The sequence below is a fragment of the Notolepis coatsorum genome (genome assembly GCF_963971535.1).
Source record: "Notolepis coatsorum genome assembly, chromosome: 5".
NCBI classification, from domain to species: domain Eukaryota; kingdom Metazoa; phylum Chordata; class Actinopteri; order Aulopiformes; family Paralepididae; genus Notolepis; species Notolepis coatsorum.
The window spans coordinates 53,157,539-53,181,956 of NC_140169.1; the positions used below are offsets into that span (position 1 = coordinate 53,157,539).

Sequence of the window (24,418 nt, forward strand, 5' to 3'; positions counted from 1 at the left end):
AAATAGCATTCTGCTAGCTATTTCAGGGGGACTTTACATTAATTTCACTCTATGTTCATTTGCATGGCTGTGATATGTGGCTAGCGTAGCATTACATATAGCCTAGAGACTGTGATATGTAGCTAACATAGCGTAGCATTAAATATAGCCTACAGACTGTGATATGTAGCTAACAGCATTACATATAGCCTACAGACTGTGATATGTGGCTAGCATAGCGTAGCATTACATATAGCCTAGATACTGTGATATGTAGCTAACATAGCGTAGTGTTACATAGCCTAGATACTGTGCTATGTAGCTAACATAGCGTAGCGTTACATATAGCCTACAGACTGTGATATGTAGTTAACATAGCGTAGTATTACATATAGCCTACTGACTGTGATATGTAGCTAGCATAGCGTAGCTTTACACACAGTCTACAGGCTATGATATGTAGCTAGCATAGCGTAGCATTACATATAGCCTAGAGACTATGATATGTAGCTAGCATAACGTAGCATTACATATAGCTTAGAGACTATAATATGTAGCTAGCATAGCGTAGCATTATATATAGCCTAGAGACTATGATATGTAGCTAGCATAGCGTAGCATTACATATAGCCTAGAGACTATGATATGTAGCTAGCATAGCGTAGCATTACATATAGCCTAGAGACTATGATATGTAGCTAGCATAGCGTAGCATTACATATAGCTTAGAGACTATAAAATGTAGCTAGCATAGCGTAGCATTACATATAGCCTAGAGACTATGATATGTAGCTAGCATAGCGTAGCATTACATATAGCTTAGAGACTGTGATATGTAGCTAGCATAGCGTAGCATTACATATAGCTTAGAGACTATAAAATGTAGCTAGCATAGCGTAGCATTACATATAGCTTAGAGACTATAAAATGTAGCTAGCATAGCGTAGCATTACATATAGCCTAGATACTATGATATGTAGCTAGCATAGCATAGCATTACATATAGCTTAGAGACTATGATATGTAGCTAGCATAGTGTAGCCTTACATATAGCTTAGAGACTGTGATATGTAGCTAGCATAGCGTAGCATTATATATAGCCTAGAGAGACTATGATATGTAGCTAGCATAGCGTAGCTATGTCTCCCTGTGAGTGGCTGTCTCGTGGTGATGACCGGAGTGTTGGACGTCCCGTGATGATGAGGATGCGACCCTCTCTACGCCGCTCCCCCATACCTCAAATGGATTCGCCATCAGCTCTATTTTCAATCTTTCAAAATGTTCAGTTGCATGCACTTATTTGTGTTTCATTAACACGTATGTGTGCATGCTTACCAACTGTTTCGCCTGTTTTATAGCAACACTACTATCACCGACATCTAAGAAGGGAGATCCCCCCTTTGGACGGCCCTTCTAAGGTTTCTCTCCTCCACATTGCCCGTGGTGCATTTCTTCCTATTGCTAGGTTTTAGTGAGTTTAGTGGGAGTGTTGCATTCATTTATTTTATTTATTTAAAAAATTTTGGACTTCATGGTGTTTTTTCTTTTGTTCTTGATTTATTGTGATGTTTCTTCTTGACTTATTTAAAGAAGACGTGTCCGGCCCATGGGGACATTAACGTGTGTTGTTGGGCCTTACAAATAAATTTGATTTGATTTGATTTGATATACAGCCGGGGACCAGCAGAGTGTAAGGGGCGACCCATTTCATTACATTTGGATCGCAGATCGCACTGTGAACATCTTCTCTGCTTGAATGAATGAATGAAACGTTTATTTCTTGGACATGTTATTCTTCTTATTTCTTCAAACAACTCACAGTGTCTTGATCCGTCAGACCAAACAATCTTAACAACAAATTAAAAAAAAAATCCTTAAAGGAAAAAAACATTTAAAAAAGAACAAAGAAAAAACATAATTTAGTATATTACAATAAGGAATATTATTTTTACTTATATTAAAAGTTTACAATAAAAAACATGATTCACTTGACAGCAGTGAATATAGTACATCACTACATACACAATATACCATAACTTTGTTTATCCTCACGACTCATTTCTGTATTTTTCTAATGTGTATTTTTTTAGCTGCTTTTTAAATTGTGCCACATGTTTACTCATTTTGATGTATTCGGGTAAATACATGCTTGATGACTAACTGGGGACAGACGGGGTTTTCCTCACCGGCGGCGGGCTGGGCCTGGGCTTCTTCTCCGGTGCCGTCGCCGGGGGAACTGAGGTCGTCCGGGGGCCAGCGGAGCTCGCCGCTCTCCACCTCGCCGCTCTCTGTGGGCTCCACCACGATGGACGGCAGCCTCTTGCTCAGCTTCGGGAAGCGCTCGTGGGAATCTGGAAAGATCTGGTAGAGAAGTAGATACTTGGACCTTTTGCATGGAAATAATGAGACGGACGGGACGACACAGAGGGTGCATCTTTATCAGACTCCATTTCCACTCCAACACAGAGGGTGCATCTTTATCAGACTCCATTTCCACTCCAACACAGAGGGTCCATATTTATCAGACTCCATTTCCACTCCAACACAGAGGGGCTCTCAGTTTGCCCCCAAATCCTTGACTTGGCGTCGCAGTGAGAGGCATACAGACCCTCATCTGCACCTTTGTTTACACTGTTTATTTGTTCTCATATTTTTATACGTAGATCAAGTTTTATTGCCTATATTTATGTCTTTGGTACTATTAAGCACACCTGTATCTGTACCTCCCCTCCCCCATGCTGCTATGACGCCCAGATTTCCCCCAAGGTGATCAATAAAGGAATATCTTATCTTATCTTAAATTCCTGTTTAGACCTGTTAGCAATAACAGAACATGAGCCTCATTTGGGTGAGCGAGAACTTCACTTCCTGGTCCACAGAGCTGGTGTCAGCCCGGATTGAGAACTTCACTTCCTGGTCCACAGAGCTGGTGTCAGCCCGGATTGAGAACTTCACTTCCTGGTCCACAGAGCTGGTGTCAGCGCTGAGCGAGAACTTCACTTCCTGGTCCTCAGAGCTGGTGTCAGCGCTGAGCGAGAACTTCACTTCCTGGTCCACAGAGCTGGTGTCAGCGCTGAGCGAGAACTTCACTTCCTGGTCCACAGAGCTGGTGTCAGTGCTGAGCGAGAACTTCACTTCCTGGTCCACAGAGCTGGTGGCAGCGCTGAGCGAGAACTTCACTTCCTGGTCCACAGAGCTGGTGTCAGCGCTGAGCAAGAACTTCACTTCCTGGTCCACAGAGCTGGTGTCAGCGCTGAGCGAGAACTTCACTTCCTGGTCCACAGAGCTGGTGTCAGCGCTGAGAGAGAACTTCACTTCCTGGTCCACAGAGCTGGTGTCAGCGCTGAGCAAGAACTTCACTTCCTGGTCCACAGAGCTGGTGTCAGCGCTGAGCGAGAACTTCACTTCCTGGTCCTCAGAGCTGGTGTCAGCGCTGAGCGAGAACTTCACTTCCTGGTCCACAGAGCTGGTGTCAGCGCTGAGCGAGAACTTCACTTCCTGGTCCACAGAGCTGGTGTCAGCGCTGAGCGAGAACTTCACTTCCTGGTCCACAGAGCTGGTGTCAGCGCTGAGCGAGAACTTCACTTCCTGGTCCTCAGAACTTACCTCATCACAGCAACTAGTTTACCTCGAGGCGGTTAGGTGGCCGAGCGGAGATTGCGTTCGTCACCAACCCCGGAGCTGTGAGCTGGATTCGCCTGTTCGAATCCAGCTCACAGCTCCGGGGTTGTCACCAGCTTGGCTGGCCGTCTGCACTAATACAATTGGCTGTATTAGAGGGTGGGAGAAGCTGGCGGGGTGGGTCCGGGTCGTTGTAAACAGCGACTCCTACAGTTCGGTCGGGGCGCCTGCTAAGCGCGGATAGGACTTGAGGGGGATAGTGTGGTCCTCCCACACGCTACGCCCTCTCGATGAGAATCCGCGCTGCCAGGTGAAAAGAAGCGGTGATTGGCTGGACGTGTGTCGGAGGAAGCATGTGGTAGCCTCCACTCTCCCAGATGATCTGACTGTGGGGGGTAAGTGCGCAGCGACCAGGAAGGGACTGGGAATTGGCATACCACTAACATTGGGATGGGAGAAAATCGGAGGAAAATGGAGGGGGAAAAAGACAAAAAAAAAAAAAAAAAAATAGTTTACCTCGTGTTGTTGTTTTGTTTGCTTTTGCATATAGACAGCAGAGCATGTGAGCGGAGCGGAGCGCTCGAGAAATCCACTCTTCGCTCTAGACGTCTGGTTCCGCTCTCATTCGCTCATGTTGGCCCGCCCCCCAAGTCGCTCACCGCTCCGCTCACCGCTCACCTTCATTTACGAATCAAGCGCTCCCCGCTCCACAGCTCGCTCAGCAGAATCATTTTTTTTGGAGCATGATGTAAATTAGCTTGATTTGACCAAACTACAACAGTCTACACCCCCTGGGCCCCTTAACAATTGTTTGTATTGAGATGTACCCATTCTGCAATGTTAAATAACGTTTATCCATTCAACTAGCTCTACTAAGCCATGGTAGCTAGCCTAGCCGAAATGCTATGGTCGATCCCATACACGTTAGCATGTAAGCTAACAACAACAGCGCTTTAAAGATGGCGGATTATACTTTGGTTTTAGCAGGATGTGAGTGACGGTTCACCCTTCTCATTGGTTGAAAATGGCCTTCATGTTTGTACATCGCCACCTGTTGCTTAGGCATTGTACTACATGTATATTACATCAGTTTCTGTGTGCACTGTGCACTGAGCGGCTCGGAGCGGAGGAGAACTCTCGCTCCGGAAGTCGCGCCGACCCATTTTAAAACCCACTCCGCCGCTCACATGCTCTGATAGACAGTAAGCCCCACCTGGAACGATATGCCTTCGCCCCCCGTGGCTCCGCCCACACCGAAGTCTCCCACCGTCGAATCACAGGTGTTCATCACTTCTGTCATCCTGGTCCTGTGTGTGTCGGGCCGAACACGGAGTCTGGACGAGGAGAGAGAGAGAGAGAGAGAGAGAGAGAGAGAGAGAGAGAGAGAGAGAGAGAGAGAGAGAGAGAGAGAGAGAGAGAGAGAGAGAGAGAGAGAGAGTAATGTTGATTAATCTGCCTAGTGTTAGGATGTCTATTTGCTCCCATGTCTGCTTTTCTGCACCTTTTTAACCTCTGTCTCTGTCTCAACCGGTCCCATGGAACAGCTTCATACCCCCTCCTGTCTGGCCTGCAGTGCTGAACCTTACCTGCTCTGCCCTGACGGAGTGAGAGAGAGAGAGAGAGAGAGAGAGAGAGAGAGAGAGAGAGAGAGAGAGAGAGAGAGAGGCAGAACTCTGGAGCTGAGGACGGAGTGAGAGAGAGAGAGAGAGAGAGAGAGAGAGAGAGAGAGTGAGAGAGAGAGGGAGGACCTGTACTACATAAGACTTCAGGCGATGGAACCGCAGTGTTTTCCAGCTCCTACCTCTCAGCTGGAATAATGGAATCTGGAATCTTGCAACCACTAAAGAAAATGTTTAGTACACAAGTTCAAGTTCAACTCAAGTTCAAACCTCTGTTACTCTATTTCATCAGCACTAAAAGTGAGTAATGCTTTTTCTGCATTAGTAACGTCAGAATCTTATCTTTCAAAAGAGACCGGGCTCATGCATAAGTGCTATAAGTATAAAGTATAAAGCTAAGGTTTGCAAAAGAAGTGTGCAGTCCTCAAGTTCAAGTACAAATAATTGCCACTTTTCTGCCTGCCTGTTAGACTACTGTCACCTTGAATTATGCATGTGAGCTATTTGTTTAGTATCATGATATTATTTGGCTATTTGGAACTTTTTTTGGTATCACAGTTGATCCAAAAAAGTATCATGATATTTCCAAAAAGGTATCATGGTATTTTTTGGTAGTGACCAAAGAAACTATGGAAATTAGTCATGATATTGCCATTTCTGTCATGGTACCATGGCGACCTATAACCTTTACCAGGGTAGTACCACAGTGAGGTGTGAGACCAGACGAATGCTCACCGGACAGAACGGCTTGGCAGGTGTGAGACCAGACGAATGCTCACCGGTCAGAACGACTTGGCAGGTGTGAGACCAGACGAATGCTCACCGGTCAGAACGACTTGGGAGGCAGGTGTGAGACCAGACGAATGCTCAGAAGTCAGAACGGCTTGGCAGGTGTGAGACCAGACGAATGCTCACCGGTCAGAACGACTTGGCAGGTGTGAGACCAGACGAATGCTCACCGGTCAGAACGACTTGGCAGGCAGGTGTGAGACCAGACGAATGCTCAGAAGTCAGAACGGCTTGGCAGGTGTGAGACCAGACGAATGCTCACCGGACAGAACGGCTTGGCAGGTGTGAGACCAGACGAATGCTCACCGGACAGAGCGGCTTGGCAAGTGTGAGACCAGACGAATGCTCACCGGTCAGAACGACTTGGCAGGTGTGAGACCAGACGAATGCTCACCGGTCAGAACGACTTGGCAGGCAGGTGTGAGACCAGACGAATTCTCAGAAGTCAGAATGGCTTGGCGGGTGTGAGACCAGACGAATGCTCACCGGTCAGAACGACTTGGCAGGTGTGAGATCAGACGAATGCTCACCGGACAGAGCGGCTTGGCAGGTGTGAGACCAGACGAATGCTCAGAAGTCAGAACGGCTTGGCAGGTGTGAAACCAGACGAATGCTCACCCGTCTGAACGACTTGGCAGGTGTGAGACCAGACGAATGCTCACCGGTCAGAATGGCTTAGCGGGTGTGAGACCAGACGAATGCTCACCGGTCAGAACGACTTGGCAGGTGTGAGACCAGACGAATGCTCACCGGTCAGAACGACTTGGTAGGTGTGAGACCAGACGAATGCTCACCGGTCAGAACGACTTGGCAGGTGTGAGACCAGACGAATGCTCACCGGTCAGAACGACTTGGCAGGTGTGAGACCAGACGAATGCTCACCGGTCAGAGCGGCTTGGCAGGCAGGTGTGAGACCAGACGAATGCTCACCGGTCAGAACGGCTTGGCGGGTGTGAGACCAGACGAATGCTCACTGGTCAGAGCGGCTTGGCAGGTGTGAGACCAGACGAATGCTCACCGGTCAGAACGACTTGGCAGGTGTGAGACCAGACGAATGCTCACCGGACAGAACGGCTTGGCAGGTGTGAGACCAGACGAAAGCTCACCGGTCAGAACGACTTGGCAGGTAGGTGTGAGACCAGACGAATGCTCACCAGTCAGAACGACTTGGCAGGTAGGTGTGAGACCAGACGAATGCTCACCGGTCAGAACGACTTGGCAGGTGTGAGACCAGACGAATGCTCACCGGACAGAACGACTTGGCAGGTGTGAGACCAGACGAATGCTCACCGGTCAGAACGACTTGGCAGGTGTGAGACCAGACGAATGCTCACCGGTCAGAGCGGCTTGGCAGGTGTGAGACCAGACGAATGCTCACCGGACAGAACGGCTTGGCAGGCAGGTGTGAGACCAGACGAATGCTCACCGGTCAGAGCGGCTTGGCAGGTGTGAGACCAGACGAATGCTCACCGGACAGAACGACTTGGCAGGTGGGTGTGAGACCAGACGAATGCTCACCGGACAGAACGACTTGGCAGGTGTGAGACCAGACGAATGCTCACCGGACAGAACGACTTGGCAGGTGGGTGTGAGACCAGACGAATGCTCACCGGTCAGAGCGGCTTGGCAGGTGTGAGACCAGACGAATGCTCACCGGTCAGAACGGCTTGGCAGGTGTGAGACCAGACGAATGCTCACCGGTCAGAACGACTTGGCAGGTGTGAGACCAGACGAATGCTCACCGGTCAGAACGACTTGGCAGGTGTGAGACCAGACGAATGCTCACCGGACAGAACGGCTTGGCAGGTGTGAGACCAGATGAAAGCTCACCGGTCAGAACGACTTGACAGGTGTGAGACCAGACGAATGGTCACCAGACAGAACAACTTGACAGGTGTGAGACCAGACGAATGCTCACCGGACAGAACGACTTGGCATGTGTGAGACCAGACGAATGCTCACCGGACAGAACGACTTGGCAGGTGTGAGACCAGACGAATGCTCACCGGACAGAACGACTTGGCAGGTGTGAGACCAGACGAATGCTCACCGGAGCTGCAATGCTGCCGTCTTGTGTTCAACAACAGTGTTCACTGTTCCAAGCCCCGACATTGTGGATGTCCCTCATCGTGGCGTGTGTGTGTGTGTGTGTGTGTGTGTGTGTGTGTGTGCGTGTGTGTGTGTGTGTGTGGTGGGATGACTAATCCACTGATTAGGACGCCCTCTGCTATGTGAGTCTTTCATTACTGAGGGGGCAGGTCAATTTATGTTGGTTTCCACGGAGACATGACAGTGACACACGGTCACATGACCCGTGAGCCAGGATGGTTTTGTACAAATTAACAACGTACTCCAGAGAACATGGTGTGTGTGTGTGTGCATGCGTGTGTGTGTGTGCGTGTGTGTGTGCATGCGTGTGTATGTGATTGCCTGTGTGTGTGTACGTGCATGCATGTGTGTGTACGTGCGTGCATGTGTGTGTGTGTGTGTGTGCGTGTATACCTGCGTGTGTGTGTACGTGCGTGCATGTGTGTGTGTCCGTGTGTATACATGTGTGTGTGTGTGTGTGCATGTGCGTGCATGTGCGTGTGTGTATTTTTGTTTTGGTCTGATGTGTTCAAAGTTGTTGGTGATTTGCATACTGTACATATGTCTTGCAAGATACAAGATACAAGATACAAGATAAACAAGATAATCTTGCAAGTAAACTGCGTCAGAAGGCTTTTTGCACGGACACAAAACCAGTTTTCCTATGTTTAGCAGAAGGAAGGTCGTTGAAGCTGTTTTTCTGTCTGTTTTGGATTATGGAGACATAGTTTTATTTTCTATTGATTATGTATGTGATATATATGACTGATTTACACTGAATGTTTCATAATTGTATGTGTATTATCTGTGAGGACCCCAGGAAGAATAGTCAACACGTTGATGATGACTAATGGGGATCCTAACAAACAAACAAACAAACAAACTAACAAACAAACAAGCGGTGTCCATGTCGGGAAGCGGCCGGTTCGCCTGAATACTTTCTACAACGGAGTTCTGCGATTTGCGAATCTGATTGGCCAGTGTCATTTCTGGTCATGTGACATGTACGCCCAATCGTGGGACCGCAAGTTTCTACACTGGTTAGGCTTAGGCGCTCGTTAGAAGTCGGTTAAGGTTAGAGTTTGTCTTAGAACATGGCGATAGAACGCCTGCCCTGATTCCGACGGTTAAGCTTAGGCACTCTTTCGAAGTTGGTTAAGGTTAGAGTTTGTCTTAGAGCATGGCGATAGAACGCCAGGTGCTTTGCAGGCTGTTCAACGCGGAAATGGGCAAAGACACAGCTCGTCACGCTATTGGGCGCACATGTCACATGACCAGAAACGTCAGTGGCCAATCAGATTCGCAAATCGCCGAACTCCGTTGTAGAAAATATAGACGCGGCCGGTTCACGGACAGAAACCTAGCGAACGCACGCCGCTACCTCTATTTCCATCACACCTCGCAGTTACATGAAGGAAAGGTGCCGTGTTGTGGAGCCAGCCGTGGCCCATGTTGTGAGCGTGGCGGGCGGCGTCCAACCAGGAACACGACGACACACACTGGGGGCACAAGGCCTCCTTGTTAGTGTGCTGCCTGTTCATCCGCCGCGCGTGAGTGGGATGAACAAAGAGGGTGTTGTTAGCGGGAGATCAAAGCGCTGCCATTTCCAGTGAGACAAAGAAAGGGTCCCGGGCCGGCGTTAACCCTCGTCACGCCGAGGAGCGACCGGTCTTGCTTCTTCTGTGTGTTTAACCCTTTCACTACCGCACTACCAAAAGGGTTTAACCCTTTCACCGCCGCGACAATACAGAAGGTTAACCTTTTCCCTGCCACGCGACAAAGGGTTAACCCTTTCACAACAAATTAGGACTGGGCCAAAAAATTTCCTCACTCCCCTAGAAACCTCTCAGCGCTTACTTCACAGAGACTTCAAACAGGTCCTTACAAACACATGAATACAAGTAGTACACAAACACACACACACACACACACACGCATGCACACCACCAAGCACTTAACCCTTTCACTACCACACTACAGAAAGGTTAACCTATTGATGTACAATAGGGCTTTCACTACCATACTACAGAAGGTTAACCTTTCTGTAGTGTGGTAGTGAAAGGGTTAAGTGCTTGGTGGTGTGCGTGTGTGTGTGTTCCTTAGCCTACATGTTGTCAGTAGTCTACACTGCAGTTCCATTACCTGTAGTATCATCTACAATGTGTTAAAAATAAATAATAATAATAAAAAAAAAAAAAACTAACTTTCTTACTGTCTTATAATATTGTGTACCTTAATTACTATGCGACTATGTCTATACTACTACCTATCATTCTAATATAATATGTCTATACTACTACCTATCATTCTAATATAATATGTCTATACTACTACCTATCATGTTAATATGTCTATACTACTTGTAACTGAGGGGTACAATTCCCTGACTGTATTGAATAAGTATGGTATCATTAAACCACTACTGAGTTATGTACATTACTACTGGCCATACAGTACACATGTATATGTGATGAACACCCACACAATAACACGGCTTAACAAAGAAAGTCCTGTTTGGAATATTTATTAGAAGAGCATCAATGTTATCTTACAGTATTGAGAATTAGAGTTGCGCTTGTAAGGCGAAGAATGTGCATGAATAGGTCAAGAGCGTAAGTCCATGAGCATATTACGAAGGGGATAATTAATACCACCTGTAGCATAAGAATTATATAAGGTACACTCGTAGGTCAGCTGGAGATACTAGGGGGGGTTCCCTCCGGTTGTAAGCCAGCAGGGGAGAGGATTTGTCGGTAGCAAAAGTCTGGATCAACGAGGAATAAAGAGACTCCAGGTACAGGAGACGGTGCAATAATCCCTTGGTCCGTAGACAAAGCAACAGCTATTCTCCGATATGCACTGCAGCATGGAAGAAAGCTAGCCAGCCTCAGAGTCCTAGAGGCGGGCTCGACCGGGCTCCTCACAGGGTAAATCCCACACGGTAGTGGGGGTAGACGATTCTCTGCTCCAGCAGCCACAGGACCAAAGCAATATAATCCAGCCGAAAAGGGCTCTGCATTCGTCGGTGTAGGTTATCCAGTGTACATATCCACACGGTTCTCGTCTAGGGCTCCTCGGATGGCGGCACAAGGTTAGGCCGCCCAGCCTGGATAAGCACACTAGCTCGGTACGATGAAACGTTGGTAATGCTGGTCACTGTAGAACGGTAGCCGCACGATACACTATACATAATAGACTATTACTTAATAATAGAATAGGTCGAACTCGACGATACAGCGTTAAACTCTGACACTTCAGCTATCAATTCGCACGCGGTCTCAAGGCTCTATTTCGGGGCAAAACGGGCCCACTTCACAGCACGTTGTATCGTGGTGAAGGCTTCTGCTTTTAGTTACTAAGTGCATCTGTATCCACCTGCGCCGTATTTATACGTAAGGTGAATAATCTAGTACCAGCCTTATTTCTGTCTCGTATTACTGCGCAAACCTGGGCATGTTGAGACATGTCTTAGCGGTGACTTTGAACTAGACATTGGGGGTATGGCCGTGGCGCCTAGGGGGTCGCTGTCCAATAGGAGAACGAATATTATGGTCTGGCCTGTACTAAGTAAAGGGATATTCCGTGTATATGTACAAAGAATATACAAGGGATATCAGACGATATACAAATACTATACAATATATCTCAAGTAATAAATATATATATTCGGTTTAATCTGACCCTTTGTAACAGCCGCCTCCTAATTAGTCCGCACCTAATTAGATAAGCAGAGACAGATTAACCGCACTGTCCACTACTCAATGTCCGTTGTGAGGAGTAGGGCAATTCACAAAGTCAGGGGGTCATGGTCGTCATTAAGAGAGTCGGGGAGCCTTGGCAACTCTATCAGCCTCGCCACGGGTCGGGTGTATGTCCGCCCCTGGACGAGCACTTCTGCCACTCTGACCTTTCCGTAGGCACCAGTGATCACTTTGCTTATGCGGCCGGCCGGCCACATAGCTTGGGGTAGTGACTGGTCGATAATCATGACGACTGTGCCCTCCGTCAAATTGTCTCTTTCTTTTACCCATTTCTGGCGGGTCTGTAGAGACGGTAGATAGTGGAGGAGGAAACTGTTCCAAAACTTGTCAGCCAATACTTGACTGTACCTCCACATTCTTCGGCCGTTCGCTTCCTCAGGTCTGTACACTGTCTGTGGGAGCGCGGGGTCCAGCCGCCCCATCAAGAGAGTGTTGGGGGTGACTGGGTCGACATCTGCTACATCACTTGAGACGTAACCGAGGGGCTTTGAGTTCAATACTCCCTCGATCTCCGTGAGGACTGTCGTGAGGACTTCTTCCGCCACGGTCTGGGCCCCAAGCACGGCGTACAGGGCTGTCTTTATCGAACGTACTTCTCGTTCCCAAGTTCCCCCGAAGTGAGGTGCATTCGGGGGGTTAAACTGGAAATCAATCTGAGAGGGAGCGAGGTGGGTCTTAAGTTCTGGGCCCATAGCTTGGAAGCTCTCTCTCAGCTCTCTTTCTCCACCTTTGAAGTTTGTCCCGTGATCAGACAATAATATAGACGGTTTTCCTTTCCGCGCTGTGAATCTCCGGAAGGCCATAAGGAATGAGTCCGTACTCATGGTTGGAAGGAGTTCTATGTGTATCGCTCGGGTGGTCATGCATTTGAATACAATACCCCACCGCTTCTCCGTCCCTCTTCCTTTCTTCACATACAGCGGGCCGAAACAGTCCATACCGGTGGAGTGAAAGGGCTTGTCGCAGAGTCGGAGGCGACAGGGGGGTAGGTCAGCCATCCGGGGTATACTGGGCTGTGCTCGCCACTTGCGACAGTCTAGACAGGTCCGCTGGAAGCGTCGTACTGCTTCTCTTCCTTGCAGTATCCAATAGCGACGTCTGATCTCAGCGAAGACTCTCTCTGCCCCGGCGTGGTGCGCGTCCTCGTCGTATTTCTTTATGATGAGCTCTGTGACCTTGTGTCGGCTGTTGAGGACTATCGGGAACTTGACGTCATCCGTTAAGTCTGGGGCCCTTCTCAGACGACCACCCACTCTGATGAGATTGTGGGCGTCGCTCTCAGGGGCCAAGTGGAGCAGTCTGCTGTCTGACGGGACTGGCTTTGATCCCTGCAGACAGTCTAGCTCGTCGGGGAACGAGTCTCTTTGGGCTCGCTGTAGCAGAAGGAGTTCTGCTTCTTCGTAGTTAGCTGCATTAATATCAGTAGTGGAGGGAACCTCAGGGTGGTGCCACAGGAATGTCTTTAACTGCGCACTCTCAAGGGTAGGGCAGTCGTCTATGTTGGGATCTGTGGGGGCTGGTGTGTGTGTCAACCAGTGCATGTGAGCGGATCGGCGCGCGAGCGGCGCGGGGCGCGGAGCGGGCCGTTTTGACGTGAGCGAGGAGTGGGTTTTAAAATGAGTCGGCGCGACGACCGGAGCGAGAGTTCTCCTCCGCTCCAAGCCGCTCAGGTCCGCTCCTCAGTGCGCACGGCACTGGTCTGGGAGGCGTCTACCAGACCAGATGGCACCGGTCCACAATGCACCTGTCCTCAGTGTCCGTCCTGTAAACAGAACTGCATGTGCTTACAAGAAATCCCACAACGTGAAAGCATGGCCGTGTTTGCTAAATATCTTAAAAAAGTAACAGATAATAAGTTCCAATGTATCGTGAAAACAACTAACGATGATGGTGAGGAGACAGAATGTGCAGACTATATTACCGTCGGAAGAGATTCTTCTTGGAATCTAAAGAGACACATTGGGAGGAAGCATGACCACATATTTTGCGAACATAATGAGAAGAAATCCAAAGGTTTGTTACTTGTCATTATTAGCCATTTTGAAATTGGTAGCCTTATTACAGCTTAATGTATTGTAGACCTAATATAAAGCATGCATTTATTATTTGTTTTAGATGCCCAGACGCAACAGCAACAAAAAGAGAAACAGCGTGACTCGCTGCACAATTTCCTCACTGGAAAAAAGGCACCTAACGTGACACGTGAAAGAAAAAGGGAGCTGGATGAAGCGTTTTTTAAAATGATATCCATGGATTACGACCCCTTAAGTAAAGGAGAACGTGAAGGTATGAGACATTTTGCCGGCATGGCCCAACCAGGTTACACCCCGCCCTGCTACAATACTGTCCGGGACACACTTATGCCACATGCCATACAAGAGATGGAAGTCAAACTACGAGAGCTCATAGGAATGGGTGAAGGGTTCGTTCTTGCATCTGATATTTGGACAAGTAGAAGAGGCCACAGTTTCCTTGCTATTGTGGCAAGTTTTATCGACGGGACGTTCAAGGGCCACACGGTTCTGTTAGGCTGTGAGCACATAACAGGGTCTCACACTGCAGATCGCATATATCAAAAGTATGAAAGTGTGCTGAAAAATTGGAACATTCATCAACGCGTGATTCGTGTGGTGACAGACAGTGCCAGCAACATGGTCAAGGCATTTAACATCCTGCCTGACGCTGAAGGAGAAGAGGAGAAAGATGATGATGATGAAGTGGCACTGGTGGTGGAGGAAGGGGAGGAAATAGCGGAGGAGGAACCTGCGCTCTCGCAAAACCAAGTGGACGTGGTCACTAATACTGTAGAGGCTATGGTAAACCAGTACTTCACCGTATCAAGTTTACACCTGCGATGCCCAATTCATCTGCTTCAGTTAGCTATCAAAGACGCAGTTAACGAGCATGATGATATCAATCGCCTGCTAGTTAAAGTGGGAAAGCTAGTGAAAAGTGTGCGTAAGAGTTGTCTGAACACGGAGGAAACTGACTCTCTGGGTGTACGACCCACCACTGCTTGCCCGACGCGATGGAGCAGCCAGCTGCGCATGGTGGAGTCTGTCCTAAAGCTATTCAAAAAAGATGCATTGTGGCAGAGCAAACTTAAAACCACTGCCGCTATTCTCACACTTAATGACGTGCGTCGGCTCAATCACCTTGTTGAAGTATTGTCACCGCTGGCTGACCTCACAGACAACATGCAACGGGAGCTTGGGAATTTGGGCATGATTCTCCCGGCTGTAGGCGAGCTCAAATCCCTGCTTGTCAACAACAACGCTGCCCTTCCATTAGGAATAGCTTCTTTCGCGGAAACACTGTCCAATAACGTGTCCACTCGCTTCAGAATGTACTATGATGATAAACACCTCCTCTTCGCGTCGCTGTTAGATCCTCGTTTCAAAACAGAGTGGATAATCCGTGATGAGTTGGTTTGTAATAAACTTGGAGAAATACGCGACCTCCTCGTCAAAGAAACAGAGGAGATGACCGCAGCAGTCGCTGGTGCTGGAGAGGCAGCAGGTCAACCCGAGTCCGACGGCGGAGAATCTGACGTGCCCGAAGAAATCAAGAGGCCTCGTATATTTGGATCATACTTCTCAGAGAATCAGCCCACGGGAGGAGGCAATGCGAAAACTGAAGTTGAAACCTACCTCTCGTCCCCAAGATCAAACCCTGACGATGTCAAAGATGTCATTGCATTTTGGAAACAAAATTCCAAGTCCCTTCCACGCCTGAGTAAAGTTGCCCGCAAAGTGTTCAGTATTCCCAGTGGCTCTGCGAGCGCAGAGAGGGTGTTTTCCGCTGCTGGTTTGATGTCAAGAAATCACCGCATGAGTTTGAAGCCTCAGACATTGGCTAAACTCGTGTTCTTGAAAGTGAACTCAAAGATAATGTAGCTGCCGTGGCACTGCATGGCAGATATAGGCACATGAGCATTGTTTTATTTTGTTTAAAATGCACAAAGTGACAAAAACGAATAGCCTATAATATCCTACTTTATTGCAAAATGCAATAGGCCTGCCTAAAGTTAATGGCCATTATTTTTTATTTTATACATAAGAATGTAGCACTCTGTTTTAGATTTTATACATTTATATAAATGTAGCATATCCAACAGCACTTTTATATTGGTTGATTGTATTCGAGTTTTTCAAAGGCTATAGGGAACTTGCACATTTTCGTTTGTGTTTTACTGTGAGACACTTTGTAGACAGTTATGTCGAGTAAGTTATATTTTTATTTTCATAGGCATATTAGCTATGTGATTTCCTGAGTTCGTTTGATAACAAGCCTGTTGCATTAATTGTCTTCAGTGGCTAAGCCAAGGCCTTAGGCCTATTACGGCCTCCTCTGAGGCTCATGTCATACACGTAATTTTGTATCCGTCTTATGCTGCCCTGGCTGTCACTGTCAGTGATTATGTTCTACCTCAGATTGATTGGTTGATTTAATACTTTATTAACAGTATGCAAAAAGGTATAGGCCTACAGTGTAATTCAATTAGCTACGTCGGATAATACAAGGTACTGTATATGCCGAGGGCTGTGCATAATTAGTTTTTTCCGTCACTGCGTTGAATGTCTAAGTTGGTGGTGCCCTGCCCATGGTGCAGTGGTAAATTAAAAAAAATACCATATTCGGTTGATACATTTAAACTGGGTCTGTCTGTTTTCATTATTCTATGATATTTTAAATAACGAAATCAAGAATTTACGCATGCTCGAAACGAAGGCCTTCAGGAAATCCGATGTGTTTAATTAGCCAATTTCAGGAAAACAGCACTTTCTTTTATTTCCCCCGCTGTAATTTTTTTTCTGCTGAGCGGGGTGGTGCGAGGAGCGCTTGATGCCAAAATGAAGTTGAGCGCTGGCGGCGCGCTGAGCGGTGTGGCGGCGGGATCAACATGAGCAATTAGCGGAGCGGACCAAGCTTTAAAGAGCGAAGAGCGGATTTCTCACCCGCGCCGATCCGCTCACATGCACTGGTGTCAACCCACAGAACATAGATTTCTTCATCTCTGCCTCCTCTTTACTAGCCTCCCGTGGGGTGGGTGTAGGCCACTCTTCTTCCGGGAGCTTGAGGAACTCGGGACCGTCACTATAGAGATTGTGACGTGTGAGGTCATCCAGGGACATTCCCTGTGTGATGACGTCTGCTGGGTTCTGTTTTGTGTCCACGTACCTCCAGCATGCTGCTTCTGTTAAATCTTGGATCTCTGTGATTCTGACTCCCACGAAGACCTTGTATCTACACGAATCGGACTGGATCCATGTGAGTACGGTCATGGAGTCTGACCACAGGATTGTTCTTTGCACCGGGATGGTGAGTTCACGTTGGATTAATGTGGCGAGTTGCGCTCCTACTAGGGCTGCGCAGAGCTCTAGACGCGGGATCGATTGTTGCTTGCGGGGGGCTATTCTTGAACGAGCCAGGATGAAGGCGGTATGTATTTCTCCTCCCTCCTCTCGGGCCCGCAAGTAGGCCACCGAACCGTAGGCTACTTCGGAGGCGTCGCTGAAGACGTGCAGGTCCATCTGACACGTCTCCAGCCGCACTGTGGGTGGGAAGTAGCTGCGGCGTATGTTGACACCTGGGAGCGAGCTGAGTTCTGTCTCCCACTCTCTCCATGTGGAAGCAAGGTGGTCGGGTATGGGGTCGTCCCAGCCCTGGTCCTTGTCCCATAGCGCTCGTACAATCATCTTTGCCCTGGTGGTGTAAGGTAGAATACATCCCAACGGGTCATATTGTCTGGCGAGTGTTCTGTATACACTCCGTCTTGTGGTCGGTAGTGAAATCGACCTTCCCTGCTCCTTGGTCAGGGGTGTGTGTCTATAATGGAGCGAGTCTGTTTTGAAGCGCCAGACTAGTCCTAATGTCATTTCTTGGGCTTCACCTGGGATGGTCGCCATCCAGGTCTCTTGTCCTCTGGGGAGAGGCTGCGCAGTACTTGAGGGTCGCTGCTGGCCCACTGCCGGAGATCAAAGCCGCCTTTGATCAGGGAGGCGCGGAGCTTGAGTAGGAGGGCCTCGGCCTCTTCTGGCGTCGAGACGCTTTGCAGACAGTTGTCCACGTAGAAACTCTTTTCTACACTTTGTCGGACCTCCTCATCAGCTGCTGGGTCCTCTGCGACATGTTTTTGCAGTGCGAACGTAGCACAGCATGGGCTGCATGTGGTTCCGAAAGGGAGGACTTCCCATTGATAGATGGATGGTTGCTCATCCCCGATCCTCTCTCCATAAGAACTGCAGCAGGGGCTTGTCCTCTTCCACTAGTCGCACCTGCAGGAACATCCCTTTGATGTCGCCGCTGATGGCCACCTTGTTCTGGCGGAAACGTAGCAACACGCCTAGTAGAGAGGGGCCGAGTGTTGGGCCGGGCAAGAGCACTTTATTCAGATTTTGTGATCCGATCTGGTAGCTGCAGTTAAACACAATACGATCCTTGCCGTTGTGGTGGACCTTGTGGTGGGGCACGTACCATGATTCGGTCGTCTGATCGGCCTCTTTAATGTCAATTCTCTTTATGTGTCCCGCTGTGATTAGCTTGTCAATCTCAGCGCGGTACACAGTAGCTTGAGCGGGGTCTCTGGCTAGGCGCCGCTCTGTGTTCAGTAGATATCGCTCCGTCGCTTCTTTTGGGGCGTGGAAGGTAGGCATACCCTCTCGCCTCAGGAGTGGAGTTGCGTATCTCATCACTCCGTTGACTTTGACTCTCTTTGTCCCCTGCTCGAGGAGGGCTATGGCGTAAATGTCTTCCTTGGAACGAATGTGTTTCTTTTCGTTCTTAAAGGGCATTGTCTCTAGTGTCCATAGCCTCTCGACGTGCTGTAAGAGGGCGGTGTCTTCTTCTGTCACTCTGGAGTGGAGGCAGCGAGTGGCTGCTGTTCGGTTAGGAGACCTGGAGAGGGGGCCTTGTAGTGTCCATCCTAGGCGGGTCTCGACTGCTGCTGGACAGCCTCTGGGCCCAGTGTGGACCCGGTCCATCGGGACGATGAGGTGTGCGTGGTCGGATCCTATGAGCAGGGTCGGGGTGGCGCCGTCTGAGCGGTATAGGTAGTTGACGCAGGTGCACGTATTTGTCCATCAGCTTGGCGATGGGGTAGGTGTACCGCGACAGTCCTATGTCTTGGCTGGTGAAAGCGTTAGTGATCCTATACCGTCTCTCTGGCTGCCCGCTTGCTGCGATAGTGAAGGAGACGTTCTCACCCTTGATCGTCTTCAGGTCTCTTCTTATAGTCCGAATCGTCATCGTTTCTTCGCTCCCCCGCAGCCCCAGCTGGGCCGCAGCGGATGCGAGGAGGAGAGTCTTTTCTGACCCGTCGTCAAGGACGGCGTAGGTGTCCATGACCTTGTCCTCGTAGCTTAATGTTACGCGGACCACCTTCAAGAGCACCCGGGCGCCCCCGCTGCTGACGGGGTCAATGTACATGACGCTTGCTTTGGTGCTGCTTGAGGGTGCGGGTTTTCTTCTGTTACTGTCATGTAAGACGTCCAAGTGGGCTCCGTCACACCGACTACACCTCTTCTTTAAGCGGCACTCGGCTGCCATGTGACTGCGCGCACAGCGGTAACAGCGGCGGTTGGACTTTATCCATTGACTCACCTCGTCTGCGGTCATCTTCTTGAACGTGTCACAGTGTGACAGCCAGTGTTCTTTCTCACAGTACTGGCATACAATCTTCCACTTCTCCTTCGTCGAGGGGGTGCTGTGGTTCTTGTTACGCGGTACTGATTCGGCTTGGTGCATGACGGTCACCAGCCTGCGGTTATCGTTTGATCTCCTAGGTCCCTCTCTGGGGCTTGGTCCACTCCGCACGAACGTATCCAGTCGTAGGCTGCTGACTTCTCTCGCCAGGAAGTCGGCCAGGTCTAGGAGGGATGGCTCGGGACCGTTGGGATCACGGTGGTCTCTTTGCCGCCTGAATCGCTCTTGTCGGGCGGGAGGAAGCTTCTCTAATATCCTTTCAACATTAGAGTTCACGTACAGTTCGTGCCTACCCTTTTCCTTTTGTGCCCCCAGCATCCCTACCAGGGATTGTACCTTGATAGAGAGGTCATCCAATGAGCGATTGTCTGTGGCTGGGGGTAGATGGTCAATATTCCTTATCTCTTGTATTACGTAGTCCCATATGCGTCCATAACGTTGGTCGAGGGCTACTAGAGCCGCGGTGTATGGGGTACTTGAGTTGGAATATGCCAGCGCTATATTATGCGCTCTGGGCACCTTCAGGTGCGTGAGGAGGATAGCATACTTGTACGTTTCATCGGGGACATCGGACATCATAGTCTCTAAGCACATTCGTAGTTCTGTGTACTGTGCTCTGTCCTCGTGTGTGAAATCCGGGAACGTCGGTGTGCCAAGGTACGATGCCATGGATGGCTGGCACATCGGTGAGCGTTGGGGGAGAGGCCTCCTAGGCGAGTCTCCCCTTACGTGTCGTTGTGGGCTGGTACCTGGTGGGTACCAAGGCCCGGGTACCCAGGTGCTGTTCCTCGGGGCTGGTCGTGCGTCAAACTCACCCTTGAGTTGAGTCGGGGGTCTGTAACGCAGGGCCTCGGGGGTAAAGTCTGGGCTGTACTGGACCTCCTGGTCCTGTGGAGTACGATGCTGCTGGTGGGCTTGACTTTCCTCCTCTTCCTCTTCTTCTTCCTCTGCTAGGTCTTCTAGATCTTGCAATCGTCTATTCAGTCTCTCGGCGGCGTAGGCCGGTTCTTCCCTGTTGCTGGGTCTCGCATGGACCGGTCGGGGAGGGGGTTCGGAGACGTGTATAGGCTCTTTCTGTTGGCCGGGCTCCGGGTCGCTTGATCGGGTAGGGGAGGGTGCCCTAGACCCTTGTCTTGACGAGGCCCTGGAGCTCCGTGCGGAGGGAGGGGGAGTCGCCCTGGCAATCAGTTGCTCCATTATCTGCACTTGTAATCGGTTGCGCTCGGCTTCGCGCTTGATGTGAGCGAGGTCGCGCTCTGCTTCGCGCTGGGCTTGGGCTGCGTCGCGCTGTGCATCGGCGGCGGCGCGCTGGGCTTCGGCGCGGTCTCTTTCAATATTCTCTTCCGTCTGGAGGCGTCTGATCTCCAGGCGTATGCGGTCGTCTTCACTCCTTTGCTGCGCCTGGAAGCGCTCTCGCTGGGTCGCAGAGTGTTCGCGTTCACTAAGGGCTTGCGCTTGGAGTTGCGCGTGGAAGCGTTCTCTTTGGTCTGCAGATTGTTCGCGCTCACTCAGTTGTTGAGCCTGCAGGCGGTCTCTTTCCATGGTAGAGTGTTCGCGCTCACTTTGGTGTTGCGCTCGGAGGCGCTCTTGTTCCATGGAAGAATGTTCGCGCTCGCTAAGCGTCTGTGCTTGGAGTCGATCGCGTTCAGTGGAGGCTGCCAGGGTGGCGATAAATGCCTGCGCCAGCATCTTGTCCGCCTCGCTGGGGGAAGACACTGATGGAGGTGATCGGCTTCTGGCAGTGCTCGTTGGAGATCCGTTCTCCTGTCGCGCTCCGAGGAGGTCCATCTCCTGGGTGCGCGTCTCTTCTGGTAGTGGGTCGGGTTCCGTCCCTGGAGCGCTTTCTTTATCCTGGAGCTCTCCGGGGACTGTCCCGTTGACGTTGTCGGGGGGTAAAGTCATGTCATGTCCCTCCTGGTCCCCCCCGTGAGCTTGGTCAGTTACGTTAGAACCCACTAGGGTCTCTACTGGCAGGGTCGCCTGGTCGGTAGGGTTTGACATACTTTTACTATCCGCTTTTTCCGCGTTTAACGTCTGTATAAAGCTAGGTAGTAGACTGGCAGCGTAGTCCTCTGGTGGCTGCCGTCTGCGCTGCGGGCGTTCTAGCTTAGGAGAACCGTTTGTGGAGTGTTCATCGCTGGCCATGTCAATATTAATATTATATTAATATTACGCTAATTACCATCCGGCTCGAATGACCAATTGTAACTGAGGGGTACAATTCCCTGACTGTATTGAATAAGTATGGTATCATTAAACCACTACTGAGTTATGTACATTACTACTGGCCATACAGTACACATGTATATGTGATGAACACCCACACAATAACACGGCTTAAAGGGGAACTCCAACATTTTGGGAAATTCGCTTATTTAACATCTTCCCTGGAGTTAGACAAGAAGATACATACCTTTTTTGTCTCTGTGCGTGCATTTTAGCTTTGGGAATAGACGCTCCGTTAGCATAGCTTAGCTTCATCACTGGAAGTGAGGCAGGACAGTAGCCTTACAGTGCCTTACAGTGTATTGCAAGGTCTGACATTGACCAAACTTGATATGCATGACCTTGGTGGGCTCTAGGTCAACTCCTGAAAAGGGGGTCAATGTCAGACTTTGCAATCAAAAGTTAGGGGGCTAATAACCCTTGCCATAATTTCAGTGCGCCCCCTAACTTTTGATTGCAAGGTCTGACATTGACCCCCTTTTCAGGAGTTGACCTAGAGCCCACCAAGGTCATGCATATCAAATTTGGTCAATGTCAGACCTTGCAATACACTGTAAGGCACTGTAAGGCTACTGTCCTGCCTCACTTCCAGTGATGAAGCTAAGCTATGCTAACAGAGCGTCTATTCCCAAAGCTAAAATGCACGCACAGAGACAAAAAAGGTATGTATCTTCTTGTCTAACTCCAGGGAAGATGTTAAATAAGCTAATTTCCCAAAATGTTGGAGTTCCCCTTTAACAAAGAAAGTCCTGTTTGGAATATTTATTAGAAGAGCATCAATGTTATCTTACAGTATTGAGAATTAGAGTTGCGCTTGTAAGGCGAAGAATGTGCATGAATAGGTCAAGAGCGTAAGTCCATGAGCATATTACGAAGGGGATAATTAATACCACCTGTAGCATAAGAATTATATAAGGTACACTCGTAGGTCAGCTGGAGATACTAGGGGGGGTTCCCTCCGGTTGTAAGCCAGCAGGGGAGAGGATTTGTCGGTAGCAAAAGTCTGGATCAACGAGGAATAAAGAGACTCCAGGTACAGGAGACGGTGCAATAATCCCTTGGTCCGTAGACAAAGCAACAGCTATTCTCCGGTATGCACTGCAGCATGGAAGAAAGCTAGCCAGCCTCAGAGTCCTAGAGGCGGGCTCGACGGGGCTCCTCACAGGGTAAATCCCACACGTTAGTGGGGGTAGACGATTCTCTGCTCCAGCAGCCACAGGACCAAAGCAATATAATCCAGCCGAAAAGGGCTCTGCATTCGTCGGTGTAGGTTATCCAGTGTACATATCCACACGGTTCTCGTCTAGGGCTCCTCGGATGGCGGCACAAGGTTAGGCCGCCCAGCCTGGATAAGCACACTAGCTCGGTACGATGAAACGTTGGTAATGCTGGTCACTGTAGAACGGTAGCAGCACGATACACTATACATAATAGACTATTACTTAATAATTAGGGGTGGGAATCACCAGTTTCATCATGATACGATACGATATCGATTCTTTGGACAACGATACGATATTTGCCGATATCACAAAGTCTCTCACGATACAATACGATACGATTAGATTCAGGTGCGTGCGATCGATATGAGATGATATCATATGCCCATTTAACACAATCAGTAACATTTAGATCAACAAAAAAAAGGTAATGAAAATATCATTTGACATTTGTATTTTTGAGCTCTTCCAGACATTTAAAGGAAAATCAATCTATTGTTTTTAATACAAATAGACCTCCTGTTCACTGTAAAGTGCCACGTTTTTATATATTGAGCTTTAAACTTTAAGCTACATTTTTTGGAACTCAAAACTCACAACCTCCCTCTCCCAAACCGTTCCTACAACAATTTGTTGATGTTGCATGATCATGTATAGGCCTACATTTATTATGTATTATATTGTTTATGTTTAAATAACATTTAAACATCAAACTCCTCTGACCTCATCTGGTCTTTCCAAAGACGCGCACACACACACACACATAGAAAGGGAGAATGCTATGCTGTAACATCTACACACACGGAGCTACTGCTGTTGTTCTTGGGCGGATATGAGACTCGCCACAGGATTTTCAAAATAAGAGTATCGATATGAATCGATCTTATTACATCGCATCGATCCGATTCGATTGTTGATAATTACATCGATGTATCGATCTGGATCGATGTATCGTCCCACCCCTATTAATAATAGAATAGGTCGAACTCGACGATACAGCGTTAAACTCTGACACTTCAGCTATCAATTAGCACGCGGTCTCAAGGCTCTATTTCGGGGCAAAACGGGCCCACTTCACAGCACGTTGTATCGTGGTGAAGGCTTCTGCTTTTAGTTACTAAGTGCATCTGTATCCACCTGCGCCGTATTTATACGTAAGGTGAATAATCTAGTACCAGCCTTATTTCTGTCTCGTATTACTGCGCAAACCTGGGCATGTTGAGACATGTCTTAGCGGTGACTTTGAACTAGACATTGGGGGTATGGCCGTGGCGCCTAGGGGGTCGCTGTCCAATAGGAGAACGAATATTATGGTCTGGCCTGTACTAGGTAAAGGGATATTCCGTGTATATGTACAAAGAATATACAAGGGATATCAGACGATATACAAATACTATACAATATATCTCAA

General features: G+C 48.9%; 1 protein-coding gene across 2 annotated transcripts in view; it reads right to left on the bottom strand.

Moving 5' to 3' along the window:
- The window catches only part of LOC311228590 (protein LBH-like), a 37,278-nt gene that overhangs the window by 3,425 nt on the left and 9,435 nt on the right, over nucleotides 1-24,418 (bottom strand). For both annotated transcript variants that reach the window (XM_084314505.1, XM_084314506.1), the window contains exons 2-3: nucleotides 4,814-4,934; nucleotides 2,166-2,340 (exon numbers count right to left, since the gene is read on the bottom strand). In XM_084314505.1, the coding sequence (XP_084170631.1) occupies nucleotides 2,166-2,340; nucleotides 4,814-4,900 (262 nt within the window). In that variant the 5' untranslated portion in view covers nucleotides 4,901-4,934. The remainder of the gene's footprint in view (nucleotides 1-2,165; nucleotides 2,341-4,813; nucleotides 4,935-24,418) is intronic.